At 34.2% G+C, this 17421-nt stretch overlaps 1 protein-coding gene across 1 annotated transcript in view; it reads right to left on the reverse strand.

Annotated features, from left to right (window-relative positions):
* Positions 1 to 17421, reverse strand: part of LOC111047622 (suppressor of hairless protein) — a 28063-nt gene that overhangs the window by 5825 nt on the left and 4817 nt on the right. Inside the window, exons 4-9 of the mRNA XM_039423319.1 lie at positions 16472 to 16675; positions 15202 to 15317; positions 13988 to 14183; positions 13108 to 13182; positions 12677 to 12808; positions 5799 to 5980 (exon numbers count right to left, since the gene is read on the reverse strand). Of these exons, the coding sequence (XP_039279253.1) occupies positions 5799 to 5980; positions 12677 to 12808; positions 13108 to 13182; positions 13988 to 14183; positions 15202 to 15317; positions 16472 to 16675 (905 nt within the window). The remainder of the gene's footprint in view (positions 1 to 5798; positions 5981 to 12676; positions 12809 to 13107; positions 13183 to 13987; positions 14184 to 15201; positions 15318 to 16471; positions 16676 to 17421) is intronic.

A 17421-nucleotide genomic window follows, 5' to 3' on the forward strand; every position in this document is an offset into this window, starting at 1 on the left:
CGTTCAAAATGCCGCTAATATTCTGTCAGCTATTCTATTGGAAGCAGAGGAAAAACAGAATGAATAGTTCGATTCACTTTGCCACACAACTGCAACGCTAAGCTGGGTTAAGCTGGGTTTTCGTTTGTGCGTTAATGCCGTCTTCGTCCACGACAGAGTGAGGATCTCAGATTGGGTGGATTTCAATTTGTCTAAATAACCTACAATATTACACCTATGCTCAATTATATTTTAATGTGGCAGATTGAGCTTATACTTTTTTATACTTTTAAATAGCAATATGATGATATTATTGGAAACTAGCTGGCCCGGCGAACTTCGTACCGCCAAATAGTTTAATGCATCTCATGACAAACTTTAGCTGGATGCACACCTGATGAAGCGCGATGCTGCATTTTATTTACATAGATAATTTTCCAACTAAAAATAAATAATTTATTATTAAAAATCAATCAATTCTGAACACCGAAGACAGCACAATTATTCGAAACAAAGCAATGTCTTTAGAGCATGTAAGTCTTTAACCTGGGGCCGCACTGCTGGATGGTTACACCTTAGACCAGTTATAGTTCTACAACTGGTCTAAGGGTTACACACAGAACTGCCATTTTGTTTTTAGTCAGGGCGTTTAGAATAAAATACATGGGCGGTTATGGAGCAGCACATAGTCTACTATCTACCGATGGCTGTTGTATGACGCAATGATTATAACAGCTGATTTTTATTTCTATGTGTGGCCAGCTCACAAATCTTCTCCCATAAGGATTACATGTAAACTTTGAAGGACCGTAGGAAAGAGTCCTGAAGTTGGATTATTTACCGAGCAAAGTGAGGTCTAAGATTCAAGTCTCTTGGCATTTCTCTTAATGTTTAAATGTTTATATGTTTATATGCTGCACATTTACGGCGAAACGCGGTAATAGTACTGCAGTACTCGCCTACTAGTATAAATTCTGCTGCTCTTGTACTTAGTTTTAGTTTATCAGAGATTGACAATGGTGTAATAACCGAAACCGGTCTTTCTAATTATCAATAAATCAGTGGTTTTTTAACAATTTCTTAGTCTTTTTCATTCAATATGAATAATTACCACAATATCAACTTCTCAACTACACAAAAAGTAATAGATTTTCATGAAATTTGACAGGTATGTTCCTTTTTTAATTACGCGTCGACCTATATACAAGGTTTTTGGAAATTTTGAATTTCAAGGATAATATAAAAGAAAAAAGGAGCCTCCTTCATACGCCAATATTAGAGTAAAAATCAGACCATATAATTATTCATCATAAATCATCTGACAAGTGATTACACAGATGTGTGGAGAAGCCAGTCTATTACTGTATTTCCATAAGGTCTATAGTTTCAATCAGGTACTTGTGGATGAGAATGCTGCGTGAGGTCTACTGTTCACAGAACTACTAGTAAATTTGATAGGCTATAAACCTGGTGCTGAACATTTACTGGTGCTCGAAATTTACCGTACCTAAACAAAACAACTTTAATACATTTCAGAACGGAAAAATTGCAATCATGCATCAAAATGTCCAGCATTTGCCATCACGGTTAGATCTGTTGAAAATTAATTTGGAAGAGATAAGACCGGATATGTCTGAACCGGATATAGCTATGTCTGAACATAAGATGTCAGAAAGTGAATCAGCATTGTTGAATATACCCAATTATAAGATTATCTCTAAATATTGTAGATGTAATAAGGTAGGGGGTGGAGTCATGATTCTTGTGAATAAAGAGAGAGATTTAAAAAGTAAAAGTGTAAATCTACCAGCAATAAACTTAATCGCTAAGGAAAAAGAGTTTGAGTGCTGTGTTTCAGAATTTTCTATTGATAATAATTTCTCCTTTGTTTTGGCATGCTTGTATAGGACACCACAGCACTGCTTTTTAGATCCGTTCTTAGATAAGTTGGAAATTTTACTAGAAATATTATGCAGGAAGTTTAAAAATGTTGTATTGGTAGGTGATTTAAATATCAATGTTTTGGAAAAAAAATACTACTTATCATAAGTTGAATAACGTGCTGAAAATGTTCAATATGACCTATAAGATTGATTTTGCCACAAGAATTACTGAAACCTCTGAAACTGCAATAGACAATTGTATAACAAATATCGATGATAATAATGTAAAAGTGTCTGGTATTATTACTCACATTTCTGATCATGACGCTCAGCTATTTGAAATTAGGAATATCAACAGACCAAAAAATAAAAAATTAAGAAAATTTAGCCGTAAGTTTGATGATTGCAATTTGAAAATTCTTATAAGAGATTTACAGGAACGTAATTGGATTGAGGTTTACCAATCGGTAGTGAATGAGAAAATATGATACTTTTATTTCTATTTTTAAATACTTTTTTGATATTAATTTCCCAAAACGCTTCAGAGATGTGAAATGGCATAAAGGAGTGTCATGCACTGATGTTGTAGACAGAAGAGATGAACTGGTCAAACTTGAGACAGAATATAGAATTACTAAGAGCGAGGATGTTAAACTTCAAATTATTAATAAAAAAAATGCTCTGAGACACCTTATTAACGTAAATAAACAGAGATTTTTCGATAAAAAATCACAGAAGCCAGTAATAAAAGTAAAGTAACTTGGAGTATGATTAATGCTGAGGTTGGCAAAAACACAACTAATTTTTCTAATATTAGTAGTATTCTGAATGAAGGAGATCTTGTAACCGACCCCTACAACATATGTAATGTTTTCAATAACTTTTTTACAAGGGCAGTTGAAACCCTTGTAGTACCAAATATTCGAAACAGCTCTAGTCTGTTAAGTACACTCAATATACAAAATAATAATCATTTCTCCTCAAGATTCAGATTCATACAGATTTCATCACATGAATTAGCAAAAATTATAATGACTTTTGAAAGTAAATTCTCTTCTGGACCTGATGGCATTCCAATGGCGATAATAAAAAAAGTTCTACCCACAATTATTAAGCCGTTGACTCATTTAATTAACTCTTCACTGATATCGGGCTATTTCCCAAAGTCTTTAAAAATAGCCAGAGTCATACCGATATTTAAGAAGGGAAATGCCAAAAGTCCTGAGTGCTTTAGACCAGTTTCTGTCTTATCAGTATTTTCAAAAATATTGGAAAGGGTGGTGTATGACCAGTTGGTAAAGTATCTAGAGTCCAACAACATACTGGACAGTGAGCAGCATGGGTTTCGATCTAACAGATCGACTATCTCAGCAGGAGTAGATTTTGTTGGGTCGATTATAGATGCGGTGGATAGGGGTGAGAAGGTAATGGGTACTTTTCTGGATTTGACACGTGCATTTGACAGTGTCGATCATGATGCTTTATTAGAGTCACTCAAGGGCATGGGAGTGCTGGGGGAAGAGCTGTCCTGGTTCTCATCCTACTTGAAGGGAAGACAACAATATGTGGAATTGGAGAGGATTGATGTAACCTCTTCAATTAACTATAAAATGAAGTATCGCTCTGAGCTCAAAAGTCTCCATTACGGCGTCCCGCAAGGTTCAATATTAGGCCCTTTACTGCCTCTATGTTACATTAAGGGGTTACCTGAGGTGATCCGATGACAGGCATCTGTTTGTCTTTATGCGGACGATGCCAACATTATTTTTACGGGTAAGACAGTACAGGATGTGGAGAAATCATCAGCCCAGGGTCTAACAGCAATCAATAAATTTCTGAACAGCCGAAATCTCCTCCTAAATCCCAATAAGTCAGTCGTAGTCCCTTTCTCAACTAGGCAGTGCAGAAGTGTTTCTAGTCCAAACATTATATTAGATGATAACATTTTAGAGCATTCAACTAGCACAAAATTCCTAGGTTTGGTTATTGATGAACATTTGTCTTGGAACAAGCATGTCAATCATGTGCTGAAGAAAATATCACCAGGCCTGTTTGCTCTTAGGCGTATGACCAATGTGTGTGGGCTGAATGCTCTGAAAGCAATTTACTACGCTTTGGTTCATTCCAATATAGCTTACGGCCTGTGTATCTATGGCTGCACATCGAAAAAAAACTTGGACAAAATATTAGTTCAGCAGAAAAGAGCACTGAGAATTATCATGAACATAAAAAGGAGGGACTCGGTGAAACAATTTTTTTTCAGCTAGGCATATTGACAGTCTATGGGTAATATGTTTTTGATGTAATAATGTACTTTAAAAAATTCACTCATTTAGAAAAGAGAAGTAGTATTTCACATAGATATAATACTAGATCCGGAAGAATAGTACAGAGACATAATTTAGAATTTTTCAAAATGAAGACAGCTTTCATGGGAGAGAAATATTTTAACATGCTGCCCCGAAATTTAAAATCCATAGAGGAGTTGACAATCTTTAGAGCCAAGCTGAAGAAATATCTGATAGGATTGTCCTTATATTCATTTGAAGAATTTTTACATATTTGATTGTGATGAATTTGTTATTGACTGTTTTGTGTGTTTTGTTATTTTATTATGTATGACGTTATTCAATGTATCTGTACATTTGTTGAATAAAATATGATTGATTGATTGTAGAAACATAACGAACACAACTAAAAAAAATCATCAAATTCAGTGCACACATAAAAAAGTTATTGAATGTAGAAATTTGAGGCACTATTTTTATTTATATAGATGTTTTGATTCTTGAATAATAAACACAAATAATGAACAAAGCTCTTTTTCCTCCACCTACTGTCTAAAGTACTTACTTTACTCCCTGAAACATAATACTAAAATGTCACTTTTTCGCTCTCGGTAGTAAAAAACAGAAAAACTCCCTAGGGAGGAAAAGTGACTCCATTTAAATTACATGGGAAGCATCTCTATTTTAAAACTTACATTGTAATAGGTTAGAAGGTCTAAGCTCAGATGAGAAAGCGTAATAGAGGTGTCTGTCATTGAGTCAACTGAATTCAATACCACAACAAGAAATTTGATCAACTCATGAAATATATGTTTGTATGATATTATATTCTTAATATTAGTAGACGATAAAAATTTAAACAATTTTTAAAATATTCTATTCTATTCAAAATACCAGCCAACAAGTATCTTTGATCTGCAATTCAAATCTGAAACGCGTGATCTGGAGTCAGCCATTTTTGGTAGCCGCTCAGCTGATATAATTGTTACAACTTTTGCCGATAGATAGCGCAATCGGCAGTGCCAATCGGCCGACCAGTTTTTAGGTTTTAGATTTTAGGTTATGTTGTTAGGAAACATTGTCACCAATACGTAAGTTATTAAAATGATTTAATTTGCAGTTTTTATAAAAAAATGTAGATGAGGAAAAATGTTGTGTACATCACGAGCGAAAAATACTATCTTTTTCTCCCTCAGGAAAATTGTTGCCCTCGGCTTCGCCCCGGGCTTCAACATTTTTCCCACAGGCAGAAAAAGTCGTACTTTTCACTCTACATATACAAATAACTATTAGCACACTTGAAATTTGGACAGTATGAATGTCAACAATACTACGTCGACTGTGGAAGTTTACGCACAAACGAAAATGCACCTTCATTAACACTGTCGCCTGATGTTAGAAGTAGGTACTATCTTGTACAATAATATTGACCGTCTAGGCCTCTAGGAACCGCTTAGACTGCATGCAATATTTGTAATCCAGCTGACAGCCGATTTTTGATTTGTAATAATAAATAACAGTTTTTTTTCTCAAGCATTTATATCCTTAAAAAGGACGAAGAAGTGAGTCAATTTCGTTGGCCAAGTAACTCGAACCTCACATACCTATACAGTCAGTTGCATATAACTGCACAGTTATTTTGACATACCTGTACATAGTTTCTGCCTCGACATCACCGAACCAGACCTGCAGGTTGGGCGTGAAGTTCTCGCCGGACAACTCCAACATGGCAACGTCGCCGCCACCATTGAGATGGAGGCTGTGCACGAGAGGCACGGGTGTCACGGGCGACCGGACGGGACCCATGCCCTCGTAGAACTGGTACTCCGCCTTAACACACAATTCCGCCTCCAATTAATTATTTATTCATGCTTCTGCCTGTTATTCATATCTTATTTTAGATATTTTTCATAAAAAAACAGTATTGGTGATTGAATAAGGTAAGAAATCTTTTCTGAACATATTCATTGCTGAGGAAGTTATTCAATTTCCAGAAAATGACTGAAATGAACTCAAATTGAGTGAAAAGATAAATAAATACTTCTCATGAGAAAAATAACAGTATTACAGGTAAGTAGATATTTCAAATTGAGTTACTCGATGACTCTATTAATTAAGACTCTAAATAATTCAAATTGTATTTTCTGTAATCGAATGAATTCAACAAAAATTAATATTTTTATAAATTGAATCATATTTAATCACCAATACCTTGAAGACTGCATCCTCAGAATTTCACTAACTTATCTGTTACCAAATAATTTGAAATGACCTGTTCACATAATCTCACTTTGGAACCTGGATTAAATTTTCACTCACAAACATCAAACTATTAAAAGAGAACTAATTGAATGTTGAAAAAGTGGATAATAAATCGAGAATAGGTTAAGCATAATGATCATAATTATGATAGGAGCAACATCTTATTTTAGATAGTAGAGCAACATTTAGATAGTAACTTATTTTAGATAGTAATTTAATTCATTTGTATTGTACTTATTCCAATTTTACTATTTGATATTTTCCCGTATGCACCCCATTCATATTTTTGTGAATGAATGTATGAATTGAATGAGTAGCCTAAATGAATGGATGTATGAAAGTTATATGGCGAAACACTTATACAGAGTGTTTCAGAAGTAGTGTCGAACATTTCAGGGTATTGTTCCTGGATGATAGGAGACTACAAATAATGTCGTATTTGAAGTGTCCAAAACTCAGCGGTTATCCTTATAGCCGCCCTTTTGTTTTTTTCACTTAGGAATTTCTATCTCAAGAACGAAATGTTGTATTGATCTTATATTTGGTAAAAATATTTATGCTATAGACTCAACTTTAAAAAATAAAATAGAAACATTTTTTATGTAAATTTTCAAAATGGCGGCCAATTTAAATTTTTGACGACAAATTTCACGAAAACCGTTCACTTTACAGAAAATTTACAAGAGACAAAAAAGTTAGCAAATTTTATCAAGATAAGGATACCTTATTTATAAGGATTGGTCAGAGAATAACAGAGAAATTAATTCTTTTCGTACTGCATGCATGACCATGAATGAACAAACAAGATCATCTGAAAAATATTGTAAAATCAGCTGGATGGCCATATGGATCCATACCGAGTTTCAAAGCTTCATCTTAAAAATATAATTGGAATTAAAAATGTAATATTGATGTTTAAATGGTGAAAAGTGGTCATGCATGCAGTACGAAAAGAATTTATTTCTCTGTTAATCTCTGATCAATCTTAATAAATAAGGTATCCTTCAAATCTTGATAAAATTTGCTAACTTTTTTGTCTCTTGTAAATTTTCTGTTGAGTGAACGGTTTTCGTGAAATTTTCCATCAAAAATTTAAAATGGCCGCCATTTTGAAAATTTACATAAAAAATGTTTCTATTTTATTTTTTAAAGTTGAGTCTATAGCATAAATATTTTTACCAAATTTAAGATCAATACAACATTTCGTTCTTGAGATAGAAATTCCTAAGTGAAAAAAACAAAAGGGCGGCTATAAGGATAACCGCTGAGTTTTGGACACTTCAAATACGACATTTGTAGTCTCCTATCATCCAGGAACAATACCCTGAAATGTTCGACACTACTTCTGAAACATCCTGTATAAATCTTTTCATTCTTATTTGTGTGATCACAATATTAAGTTGAATGAATGAATAGAGTTTTGATACCTTGTCGGTACTGATGATGGTCCAGCAGGCACCGTCATTGATCATCTCCTTGGTGGGTTCCTTGGGACAAGGCGTCGCTTGGAACTGGATGATGCGCTCCTGTGATAAACACAGATACATGCGCTCTGTGTCCTAAAATAACACAAATCACAGTATTACACAATTATAATATTGTTTTCATTTATTCACAAATGAACATAATCAAATCAATGATTGCGAAAGAATCAACAGGTTCATCTTTTTGATGATTGATCACATTTTTTAGATAAGAATGACTGAAAAATACTGACTCGTCCAGGAATGTCTGTACCATATTTGCATGATAATTCCGCCAATGATTCTCTCAAATTTAATCGATTTATGTATGACTGAATACAGATGACTAACCAGAAAGTAAAAATCAGTCTACAGACTGCTGCAGTGATACCAACCTTCATGTAGAAAGCGCACTTGTGCAGTTGTGACACTGGATCATCAGCCTCGAGCAGCGCCATCTGCTTGTCCACCTGAACACAAATATTTTTATTTAACATCAAATACTAAAGTGCTTGCTAATGTGTGAACACTCCCATAAGAACAAATATGTTTGTAATTTAAACTGTCTGTAAATGTGTGAACTCTTCGATAAGAAAAAATGGTATTCGTAATGGTAGACCTATTGAGTTCAAGCACTCAATTCAGTTGATCATACTTTGCTCAAGTGGTCAACGAAGTGGAGAAGAGAGGATACAGATGGCGATGGTTGGAAGACCGAGGAAGATGGAGAAGCATTTGTCACCTGGTCATATGGGACATATATATGAATCATATATTTATCTCATATTGATCAGGATTTTAGAGTTTTAATTTAGGAAAGTTTAATGAACAGTGTTTTTGTCTTTGAACAATTTGTGTCATCGATAGAAAGATTGTTCATCGAGATGTATGCATCACTTGTTTGCGGCGACAGAGCTGAAGGACATCCAACAATATTGCAGTTTAAGCTGTCGTCCAGCTAAGCAGGAGTTTGAGATCGTCGAATTTTCGCCTTCGGAGTATATCGTCGCGAATATACAGGCCAACACTACAGTCACTTGCGAGGGAGGTTCGTTTCATCATCTTCAACCTATTCGGGAGCAATGTATGTGGTTTTACCCTGTCATTGCGAGATTTCGGTCGGCGGGAGAATAATGGTGAGAAAGACTTTTCCGTGTGACGCAAATGTTGATAAACAACCTCAGGTTCTCCATTACTTACCTTTGCATGGGTTAAGTTTAATTCGTTAAAATTGATGTTTTGCAACCGCATTTCAATCCTAATTTTGTTAATTTAGCGAAATTTAAAAACTGATATAGATATAAAGGTTCCGGAATTTACAGTTCAAGACGTAATATCGTCAGATATATTTCACAAAGTAGATCTTCCAAATTCTTGGGGAGATGTTGTAAATTCCTCTAGTTTTGTTTTTTATATATTATTTGGCTGGTTAGGGTTTTTAACTTTATTCTGTGCATATTTAGGCATCAAGTTGTATGTGTGTAAATTATCTGCTGTAACGGTAGCACAACCTAAGATACATATAATCGATAGTTAAGAGTTATATAGTTGCTTTTTGATGGATTAACTGTTTTATTGTTTTCTTTCTTGACTATATAGTTGTGAGTCATATGTACTTATAAAGTTTTTTTTTCTTCGATTTTTATTGCAGCTTTTGAAATAGTTCAATGTTGATTCACAAATAAATATATTGTCAATTGAGATTTTCTTTTCATAATAAGTTGAATATTGATGTACGTCTTTTTTTTCAAGATGAGATTAAATTAAAGTGCAATGTATATTAATGTGTATAATATTGAAAGTTAGTTTCATATATAATCAATGTTATTGTGCAGCATAGTTTCATTTTGAATTTGATTTGAATGTTTGTAATTTAGTTTGAGTAACCTACCTTTCTATGTAAATGTTTGATTTCAATGTATAGTAGCATTATCAAGTCAATCAGGCACACGTTTGTTTCCCGAGTATATTATTTTGTTAATCATTATTTTTTTTTTTTGTTCCCCTCTTGACTACAGACTCAGGGACGAGTCTTTCAGCGGGATGGGTGATGTGTCACCTGGTCATATGGGACTATATATGAATCATATATTTATCTCATATGATCAGGATTTTAGAGTTTTAATTTAGGAAAGTTAATGAACAGTGTTTTTGTCTTTGAACAATTTGTGTCATCGACAGAAAGATTGTTTATTTCATTTGTTATCAAAATTATTGTAGCTTCTTTTTGTTTTTGATAACAACGTGCTCGCTTGTGCGATTGATAAAAATATGTATTTGAAATGGCTTCATGTTTGGCATTGACTGAGTTATATATTAATACCCAAAATTTTACTTTTAGTGGTGAGTTCGTTCGTTAGGACTGTGAGTAAGTCCGGCTGTTCTGGTGAAAGGGGATAGATTTTGTTCTTGTTTTGTAATACAGTTTTCCTGTCACAGTTCGGGCAGTTTAAAGAGATTTGTATTATTGAATAGGAGGGGATCTGAACCCATTTCATTAGATCAGTTATTTTGATTTTAATTAATAATTAACGTCGCGTTTCAACCAGTGGATGCCAATTGGGAAGCCATTTTCATAAAGGTAGGTGACTACTGAGTCATTGTTTTAAATTTTTCATAACCACAACAAATGAATCTTCACTAGCAGCAAAACGAGTAGCCCTTGAAAAATTCATCTGTTTATTATTATTTCGTAATTTCTAATTATAATTCTAATTTTGTAATAAATAATTTATTGTTTTGGTTTAAATATCAAAAACCTGTACGATCTTTTCTTGTTTTTCATTTTCCCACCCTTACATATTCAGTGGAGGCGTCCCTGCTTACACATTGTTTATTATTCCCATACCCGACACTAGTTGGAACGGGACACGGATGAGTTTGTTTCTAATTTTTGAATCAACATTTTTTTTAAAGTTACTCACTATTTTACAGTTTTAATGGGTTACTGAGTAACTGTTATTCCGTTATTTAATTTGGGTTTCACACAATCTAAATAAAAAATTTCCTTTTTTCAAATGTTTGCACTGAAAATTAAACTCAAATCGAAAAGTTGTGTAATTGAAAAATGTGGAAGTGACACCTAACCAAGCTACATTTGGACTGTTTTATAAATTAGAATTGGAACCGTTGTTGGCGAAAGCCTGTGGAAAACTCTTCTGAAAGTTGTGTAATTCTGAATGATAAAATAAATTAATAATAATATGTTTACTTTGCTTACCTTGGGACACCATGGGTAGCTAAGACAATTCCCCAATCAATCGACTGTGGTGAAGAATAGACTAAATTAAACCAGAGAAAACTTAAACGGTACGATTGTTTTATTTTATGACTAAGGTGAATTATTATTGATTAACCTTTCGTATGATGAGCCTGGGCAACGCCATGCCGGTAACACTGCAGACCAGCTTGACAGTGCTGCCATAATGAACATAGCCGTCTCTCACACTGAACTCTTCGCTCTCACTCTCGTCGTCGTCCAGCAGGTGGATGGTGAACGCCCCCACTGCGTCGAGCTCGCGTGGAAGTTGCCGTTCTCCACGTGCAAATACCTGCAATCAATCATTAACAAATCACACATAAAAGAGTAGGTGCTGTTTTTCAACTGGGCAATTCAGCGCAGGCTACATTTTGCCAATGCCTTGTATTTTACGTAAATTGTATAATTTTATACAACATAATATTGAGAGATAACATAGACTAGACACAGACATAATATGATATATATGTATATGATAATACAGAGTGTTTCAGAAGTAGTGTCGAACATTTCAGGGTATTGTTCCTGGATGATAGGAGACTACAAATAATGTCGTATTTGAAGTGTCCAAAACTCAGCGGTTATCCTTATAGCCGCCCTTTTGTTTTTTTCACTTAGGAATTTCTATCTCAAGAACGAAATGTTGTATTGATCTTAAATTTGGTAAAAATATTTATGCTATAGACTCAACTTTAAAAAATAAAATAGAAACATTTTTTATGTAAATTTTCAAAATGGCGGCCAATTTAAATTTTTGACGACAAATTTCACGAAAACCGTTCACTTTACAGAAAATTTACAAGAGACAAAAAAGTTAGCAAATTTTATCAAGATAAGGATACCTTATTTATAAGGATTGGTCAGAGAATAACAGAGAAATTAATTCTTTTCGTACTGCATGCATGACCATGAATGAACAAACAAGATCATCTGAAAAATATTGTAAAATCAGCTGGATGGCCATATGGATCCATACCGAGTTTCAAAGCTTCATCTTAAATATAATTGGAATTAAAAATGTAATATTGATGTTTAAATGGTGAAAAGTGGTCATGCATGCAGTACGAAAAGAATTTATTTCTCTGTTATTCTCTGATCAATCTTAATAAATAAGGTATCCTTGAAATCTTGATAAAATTTGCTAACTTTTTTGTCTCTTGTAAATTTTCTGTAGAGTGAACGGTTTTCGTGAAATTTGCCATCAAAAATTTAAAATGGCCGCCATTTTGAAAATTTACATCGAAAATTTTTTATTTTATTTTTTAAAGTTGAGTCTATAGCATAAATATTTTACCAAATTTAAGATCAATACAACATTTCGTTCTTGAGATAGAAATTCCTAAGTGAAAAAAACAAAAGGGCGGCTATAAGGATAACCGCTGAGTTTTGGACACTTCAAATACGACATTTGTAGTCTCCTATCATCCAGGAACAATACCCTGAAATGTTCGACACTACTTCTGAAACATCCTGTATAAATCTTTTCATTCTTATTTGTGTGATCACAATATTAAGTTGAATGAATGAATAGAGTTTTGATACCTTGTCGGTACTGATGATGGTCCAGCAGGCACCGTCATTGATCATCTCCTTGGTGGGTTCCTTGGGACAAGGCGTCGCTTGGAACTGGATGATGCGCTCCTGTGATAAACACAGATACATGCGCTCTGTGTCCTAAAATAGCACAAATCACAGTATTAAACAATTATAATATTGTTTTCATTCATTCACAAATGAACATAATCAAATCAATGATTGTGAAAGAATCAACAGGTTCATCTTTTTGATGATTGATCACATTTTTTAGATTAGAATGACTGAAAAATACTGACTCGTCCAGGAATGTCTGTACCATGTTTGCATGATAATTCCGCCAATGATTCTCTCAAATTTAATCGATTTATGTATGACTAAATACAGATGACTAACCAGAAAGTAAAAATCAGTCTACAGACTGCTGCAGTGATACCAACCTTCATGTAGAAAGCGCACTTGTGCAGTTGTGACACTGGATCATCAGCCTCGAGCAGCGCCATCTGCTTGTCCACCTGAACACAAATATTTTTATTTAACATCAAATACTAAAGTGCTTGCTAATGTGTGAACACTCCCATAAAAAACATATATGTTTGTAATTTAAACTGTCTGTAAATGTGTGAACTCTTCGATAAGAAAAAATGGTATTCGTAATGGTAGACCTATTGAGTTCAAGCACTCAATTCAGTTGATCATACTTTGCTCAAGTGGTCAACGAAGTGGAGAAGAGAGGATAGAGATGGCTACAGGTTGAGGACGAGCGATGGTGGGAAGACCGAGGAAAATAGAGAAGCATTTTTCATACTCAGGCCTGACACTAGTTGGAACGGGACACGGATGAGTTTGTTTCTAATTTTTGAATCAACATTTTTTAAAGTTACTCACTATTTTACAGTTTTAATGGGTTACTGAGTAACTGTTATTCCGTTATTTAATTTGGGTTTCACACAATCTAAATAAAAAATTTCATTTTTTCAAATGTTTGCACTGAAAATTGAACTCAAATCGAAAAGTTGTGTAATTGAAAAATGTGGAAGTGACACCTAACCAAGCTACATTTGGACTGTTTTATAAATTAGAATTGGAACCGTTTTGGGCGAAAGCCTGTGGAAAACTCTTCTGAAAGTTCTGTAATTCTGAATGATGAAATAAATTAATAATAATATGTTTACTTTGCTTACCTTGGGACACCATGGGTAGCTAAGACAATTCCCCAATCAATCGACTGTGGTGAAGAATAGACTAAATTAAACCAGAGAAAACTTAAACGGTACGATTGTTTTATTTTATGACTAAGGTGAATTATTATTGATTAACCTTTCGTATGATGAGCCTGGGCAACGCCATGCCGGTAACACTGCAGACCAGCTTGACAGTGCTGCCATAATGAACATAGCCGTCTCTCACACTGAACTCTTCGCTCTCACTCTCGTCGTCGTCCAGCAGGTGGATGGTGAACGCCCCCCACTGCGTCGAGCTCGCGTGGAAGTTGCCGTTCTCCACGTGCAAATACCTGCAGTCAATCAACATTAACAAATCACACATAAAAGAGTAGGTGCTGTTTTTCAACTGGGCAATTCAGCGCAGGCTACATTTTGCCAATGCCTTGTATTTTACGTAAATTGTATAATTTTGTACAACATAATATTGAGATATATGTCTATGATAATAGAAAGGATTAATTCATTCATTCTAATCATGGAAGAGAGAATCAGTGGAAGAGCCAAGTAAGACTGTAGACTTTTAGACAAGTAAAACAACAAGTAAGCAAGAGATCTCCATTGATACCAGTCAACAAGTTTCGAATCAACTCAATTTGTACTAATTAATTATTGTAGCAAGCAAGGCCAAAAGACATGATTACTTCTGATTTGATAACTGAGAACTGGAACAACTTATTGTGAACGAACAAAGCTGAAGTTCAACTCTAAGCCCCGTCGTACTGTCTCGAAATTATTCCGAAACAATTATTACTCTACAGAACAGTCCCAAAACTTCCATTATTGAATGATTCAAATCAATCAATAACAAGAAATAAAACATATAACATGAAAGAGTGGAGGTTACAATGCAATAACCCAATAGAAGTACACAATAATATGTTCTTTTTATGGTTGTAGTGCCTTGAATTTCACCTATATTGTACAATACTGATGTTTATTCTGAAGTATTAATTCATTTGGTAAATCAATAATAAGACATGAAATATAACACAAAATATGCAAGACACTTGCAAGTGAACACTCAGGACAATAATTTAATATAGCACAGGTTGCACATGATTTACCCGTATAATGTGATTAACGAGCTAATATCTCTCATAAATAACATACATTATTATCATTCAATCAATGCTGATTTGAAGCGAATGTCACTACAGTGACTAAAATGAAATGAATAGAAGTTAAATAAAATATAAGAGATTAGATGGAAAATAAAATGAAATGACTAATGGTGAGAAAATAACGAATGGGTCGCGGTTTAGCTTGATTGTATTATTAAATAAATGAATGAATGAATGAACAGCTCACCTGGTGCTTACAGTCTGCGACCTGAGCCGATTGAAGAGCGCAACCTTTGTGCCGCTGGCTATGCACAGGTCAGCGTTTTTCAGCGATTGCTTCTTCTTGGATGGCTTCGATATCACCTGCACACAACATAATTCAAGTGTCAATCATATGCCACAGGTTGCTTTCAGAAATCTGTCCTTTTGCATTCAGAAATCCCGTGGATACAGTATCACGTATTTAATTCTAAAATAATTATTGATAATACCAGAATATTGTCATTTAAAAGAAGATTGATAACTCAACATACTCAAACATTTTCCTTTCAAATTTCATGAAAATTGTTGCTGCGTTTGGCCGAAAATGCGTCACACACATACATACATACAAAAGCGAATTCCTTCCAGTAAAAGTGTAGACCTCACTACGCTCGGTCAACTAACTTCTCCTTAACCTATTCTCACTAATGTGCAACGGTGTACTGTGCTGACACACATTCAGCGTGTAGCAGCCTGCAACAAAAACTTGACGTGGCCTACTGAATGGCTCAATTTTAAATTTAATATTAGTAATTGTATGGCTTTTATAGTTGAAGAGTGCCTGACGGGAGTTCCACCACGCCTGAATATATAATTCAAACCGTCACGACCGGTAAATATCTGCAGGTACTGACAATCTGACGTGCCCATCCGATAACACTAATACAATAATTTTTCATTTCGCCAATTATTAGCCTATTAAACAAAAAATGATTTATTTATTTTCTTGAAACACTGTTGTTAATTGGTGAATAAATTTTATTTGATTTATTTTAGTATCTCAAGGACTGGTCAAAATAGGTACTTGACTAAAAGGGTGTTTTGTCAAGTTTACCTGAATTTATGTTTTTTTCAACGGTTTGAGTTGAATGGGCGATTTTGGAAACTTGAAGTCAAGCCTATAAAGTAAAAAACTAATTAAACTTAAAGTTTTCTTCTTACTTTTCATACTATTCTTGCATCATACTTTTATAATTGGTTATTTTTATACATTCTACATTGACTGAAAACTGTTTTTGTTTTATTTTCCCACTTTCAGGTAGAATTGTACCTTCAAGATACAAGTTGAATTCAAAAGTTGAACACGTTCAACATCTACAAAAACTTATACAAAACATTGCATTAGTATAGTGGATTCAAGTTTCTGTTCTTTTCAACTTGACTTCAAGTTTGCAAAAATCATACATTTTGTATAAAACTTCAATTCAAGTAAACTTGAATAATGTAAACGCCCCTCAACTGCGGTGGAAACGAACCTTGATGCGCTTGCTGTGGAAGACGCCGATGTCGTGGCCGGTGCCGTAGAACATCTTGACTGAGAGCATGAAGTGCTTGCGTTTGTCCGAGTCGGAGATGTATAGCGTCTTGGCGGCGCAGTACTGCTTGCCGTTGTTCAGGTCCAGCTGCTGCATGTCCTGGTCGCTGTTGCCGATACCAATGAACGCACACAGCTGGGCTGCCTGCAATCACAACATTCAACAATCGTCAAACAAAGAAACAGAATGAGAATAGATAACAACTCTACAATAAACGTTAACTACATCGAAATACAAACCAAAGTAGTCAAACAGAACTGGTACAAAAGTTTACACACTGAAAATACACAAATCTATGACATAATAAAGGAAAGAATTGGCCTTTACACGTACGGTACGGGAAATTCACGAATGACGCATCATCACGTCTGAACTACTCAACTCATTAACTTGAAATATTGCATATTGGTTCTTAATTTACCGAGGATGGTTATAGGTCTATTTAAATTGAAAGTTTGTTCCATGTTTTTAGGAAAGTTTTATTATCAATCTATCTAAATTTAATTTCATTCTGATTCATAGTTTCAGATTGATTTGGTGTAGAAATTGAAATGGACATAACCTATATAATATTTGGACGATTTGAAACTAAATAGGAAATTGAAGAATAAAAATATAAATCTCAGTACCTTTTTAAATTATTTTTTCACGACATGTTCCGGCTACTAATGCCATTTTCAAATGACTTGAAGTCATGATATATATTTTTTTATTTATATTAATAGTAGCCTTAAAGAGTTTTGGGCAATAGTCTGTTTTTTCTTTTCCGATTATTATATTGTTTCTTCTGCCTAATGAATAAAAAAATATATAAATTCTTCAAGATTTGAGTAGTTCAAGTTTTTTTATAAGACCCTTACAGAGCACGGGGTACCCACTAGTATTTCATA

Source organism: Nilaparvata lugens, chromosome 3 (assembly GCF_014356525.2).
Source record: "Nilaparvata lugens isolate BPH chromosome 3, ASM1435652v1, whole genome shotgun sequence".
In the NCBI taxonomy this organism is placed as follows: domain Eukaryota; kingdom Metazoa; phylum Arthropoda; class Insecta; order Hemiptera; family Delphacidae; genus Nilaparvata; species Nilaparvata lugens.